The 3723-nt window shown below is 32.3% G+C and overlaps 1 protein-coding gene across 2 annotated transcripts; it reads left to right on the forward strand.

Moving 5' to 3' along the window:
* The first annotated feature begins 1701 nt into the window (after window positions 1–1701).
* LOC105254102 (putative 28S ribosomal protein S5, mitochondrial) lies at window positions 1702–3450 on the forward strand. 2 transcript variants are annotated; one of them, XR_003123276.1, is made up of 5 exons: window positions 1702–1720; window positions 1814–2153; window positions 2302–2523; window positions 2599–2783; window positions 3439–3450. XR_003123276.1 is itself a non-coding variant. In XM_025411931.1 (4 exons), exons 2-4 carry the CDS (start codon window positions 1928–1930, stop codon window positions 2664–2666), a joined length of 516 nt encoding a protein of 171 aa, XP_025267716.1. In that variant the 5' UTR covers window positions 1702–1720; window positions 1814–1927; the 3' UTR covers window positions 2667–2799. The 2 variants fall into 2 exon arrangements, 1 of the variants encoding a protein (XP_025267716.1); XM_025411931.1 differs by lacking the exon at window positions 3439–3450 and having other exon boundaries at window positions 2599–2799.
* Window positions 3451–3723: the final 273 nt, after the last annotated feature.

Below are 3723 nucleotides of genomic sequence, written 5' to 3' on the forward strand. Positions count from 1 at the left end.
GCGCGCGCGTGTGTGTGTGTGTATATGAATCTACATCATGTTCTTATATAGTTAATTAAAACCGAGATTTAAAGCTCTATTTCATGATAAAATTGGAAGAAAACTCCTCACTTAATTTAACTTCAACTGAATAATAAAATATAATTTGTAACGAAAGCGAACTCGAGTAGTTTCTCGACGCCTCTGCATGCGCACACACACACACACACACACACACACATGTACGTGTATCTAATCACGCCACTGTATGAAATCAACCGGGCTTCACTCGTTGCTCGATAAATCAGCTGATCGCGTGCACGCTCGTTATGTTCGCTCACCTGTTGCGCGCCGTTCGTCGCTGCTTTTCTCTCTCTCTCTCTCTCCTCTCGTTTTCGCTCTCCCTCTTTCTCCTTCTTCCGTACAAATCGATCGATTCTCCTTGACGTTACACGATTTACCGGTACAACGTACACACCATGTACTCTTGCTCACGATCACCGCATCCGCGGTTACGATGCGGACAAATCCTCGAAATGACGACCTGCGGAAGATTAGATTGAAGTTAAAAATATACACGGAGACGAGCCCGCTCTGGTCCTCCGCCGCTGCTCGAAGCGACGTAAGCGAGACTTCCCGCGCGCGAATTCCCCCTTTCATCGCCAGGGGCGGAGCTAGAAAATAGTATCTAATTACAAAGGAAAACGTGAATACCTGATGATGATCGTGCGAGCGTTTCTCCACACATTTCGACGCGAGGAAATAACGCGAAGTACGCGAAGAGGATTTCGAATAATGGCCACAGATGATACGAGGAAAAAATGGCAGGCATGCAAAAGCGAATCGCCGGATCACGAAATCGCGCGATTTACGTTTGATCGCGAAAGAAGGATCGCGTTGGAACAATTGCGTTCACGACAAACACTAGAGATATTCGAGGTATAATTTCTCGTCAAGTTTACCTTTAAATAATAACGATATTGCGAGAAACACAGGAGCAACTCAAATCCGCTGTCGCGACTTGTCTATCGGGAAGCGATATTGCGATTCTCGAAGTATCACGATCGAGAGTCTCAAATAATATCGAAATATCGAGCCTACGAAAGTCACTAGATTAACAAAGTACCGCAATTTTGATCTCAATAAGATAAGATGGAGCAAAAATGACGTCCGATAGTGCAGATAGTGCACACTTTGTGTAGCTATCTATACTAAGTGCAATTTTTCTAACCTTGATCCTGGTTTGTCCTATGTCCTGTTGTGTGTGAGGTGAGAAAACTCTTTCTGTTGCGCAGAAAAAGAAGAAAATATCAAAAATGCCAGGTTGTTGCGTGGAGAAATGCAACAATCGGAGCCTATATCTATACTATCGGACGCCATTTTTGCTCCAGCTTATTGAGATCAAAATTGTGGTACTTTGTTAATCTAGTGACTTTAAGGCCGGTATTCATAGTCCGATCTTATATTTGAGATCGTCTTAAAAAATGTTATAAAAAATGTTCAACTGTAAACAATGGTAACGCAAAAGAAATATATCATTGTCTCTAAATCATTATATGTAATTAACATATAATGTGTATTTAAAATTAATTTATCAATTTAACTCTAATAAAATTAAGAAATTTTTTTCAGGTATATTATTGTTTAATATTGTTTAATTTATTGCTTGTCAGTCATTCACATTTATTAAAAATAGTCACTTTATTAAATAATGTGAGAAACTCTATATTTTTTGCGAATAGTAAGTAGAACTTTTATGGATATAGCATTTTGATAATAGTTCATATTTAGAGTAGAAAATAATTTGTATTTCACTGCGCTTTTGTTCTATAAGACCTGAAGATGAATTATGAAAGGGTGTGACAATTATCAGTAATGCAGGAAGACGCAGAGGTAGAGCAAGAAGAATAGTGAAAAGAGAGAGCTAAATAAGGAGCAAATTATTGGCATGGGAAAAATTCCGATACAATTTCCTGGTCTAAACACTCCTGTGTTTAAAGGAAAAGAATTAATTCAACAGCAAAAACTGCTTGTAAATCTTGAAAGAAAGCAAAAACTTATGGAATTACAAAGTCAGACCAGACCAATGCAAATAAAATTATCGCCATTGGAATGTGGTTGGATGAGTGTTACAATGGATGGCAGAAGCATTGAATTAGATCTTATAGGAAAAGGTTAATATTTATGCTATTATTGGATTATAATGGTTAAATCACACATATACAAAAATCATGTGATACGATGTCTATTTTCAATTTTTTTTTTGATGTTTCAGTTCTAAATATGAGAATCTTATATAATTAATATCTTTGTTTTCTGCAGATACATTTGAAAGTTTTGAAACCTGGATTTTGGAAAACAAAATGATAACTTGTATTACTGGTAATTTAGCACGTAAGACTAGAATCAGTTCATTTATAGTAACTGGAAATGGAAATGGATTAGCTGAATTTGCGTTATCAAAAGCCAAAGCATCCCTAAAGATGGTTAAAAATAGGGCTGGTCAAAGACTAATGTATATTCCTACATATAAGGAATACACTGGTAAGAAAATAATTGTCAATACTATATAATATAAAATTTATTTCTTCTCTTTTAATATCACTTTGTATTTTGCAGTGTTACATGATTTCTTTACACAGTTTGAGAATATAAAAATATTTGTAAAGAAAATTCATGAAGGATAATGGGCTTGTTTGTCATCATGCGATAAAAGCGTGTTGCGAGATAATTGGCATAAAGAATATGTATGCCAAAGTACAAAGAGAAATGTAAAAGCATTCTTTATTGGTTTATTGCAACAGGTATGTATATAAAGTATTTAAAAGCATATTATACTTTTTATTTAATTTATATTAGAAAGAAACATTTTTTATTTATAAAAATATACATATATATATATATATGTTAAACGTAAAGCTAAAAAAAAACGTGGATTGTGTCGATTAATTAATTAATTGTTTTATTTAATTATCAATTTATATATGTATATTATTAACAATAATTTTTTGTTTACTTAAACTGTATAAGGTTGTACATAAGAAACAATCTTTTTTATTTAGTATTTCAAGCATATTTTCATAGAACTTTAATTTAATTATTATATTATTAAAAATATTCAACAAAATAAAGAATTAAAGCTGGCTTTCTCTGCAGTCTTATGGCAGATTATATCAGAAATCATACTTTAATTATTGCAATATATCATGAAACAAATCAATCTCAAAATAATGGAAATATTTGCAGAAATATCAAATATGTAATGTAAATATTTTAATTTTTTTGTATGCGATCTACTTTTATTCTATCGATGTTTTCATAGTGATGCACCTTGAGCACTTTGCTTCATATGTTTGCAACAAAAATATATTATATTAAAGCAAATTATTTTGCAAATTTATTATTCTAATTTTTATTTAGAAAGACTAAGATTAAAAAAGACGTATGCATTTTTTTCAGATATTTCTATTGAAGAAAACGCATCAGATAAAACTTTCCTGTACATTTTAAATGTGCCAAAAGATTTGCTCTTTATTCCACTTACTGCAATAATGTACACTAAAAATGACAGATCTATATTAAAAATGATAGATCTATATTTAGTAGTAGGAAAGAAAGAGAGGAGAAATGAAAAGTGCATCTAGAGAATTTAAAAGAATAAAAATCTAAAAATAATAATACATAAAAATTAATATTATGTATTTTTTTCATGAGGAATGTGGGGCACACATTTATGCATTTATT

This window comes from Camponotus floridanus, unplaced genomic scaffold (assembly GCF_003227725.1).
Source record: "Camponotus floridanus strain SB8 unplaced genomic scaffold, Cflo_v7.5 scaffold45, whole genome shotgun sequence".
Taxonomy (NCBI): domain Eukaryota; kingdom Metazoa; phylum Arthropoda; class Insecta; order Hymenoptera; family Formicidae; genus Camponotus; species Camponotus floridanus.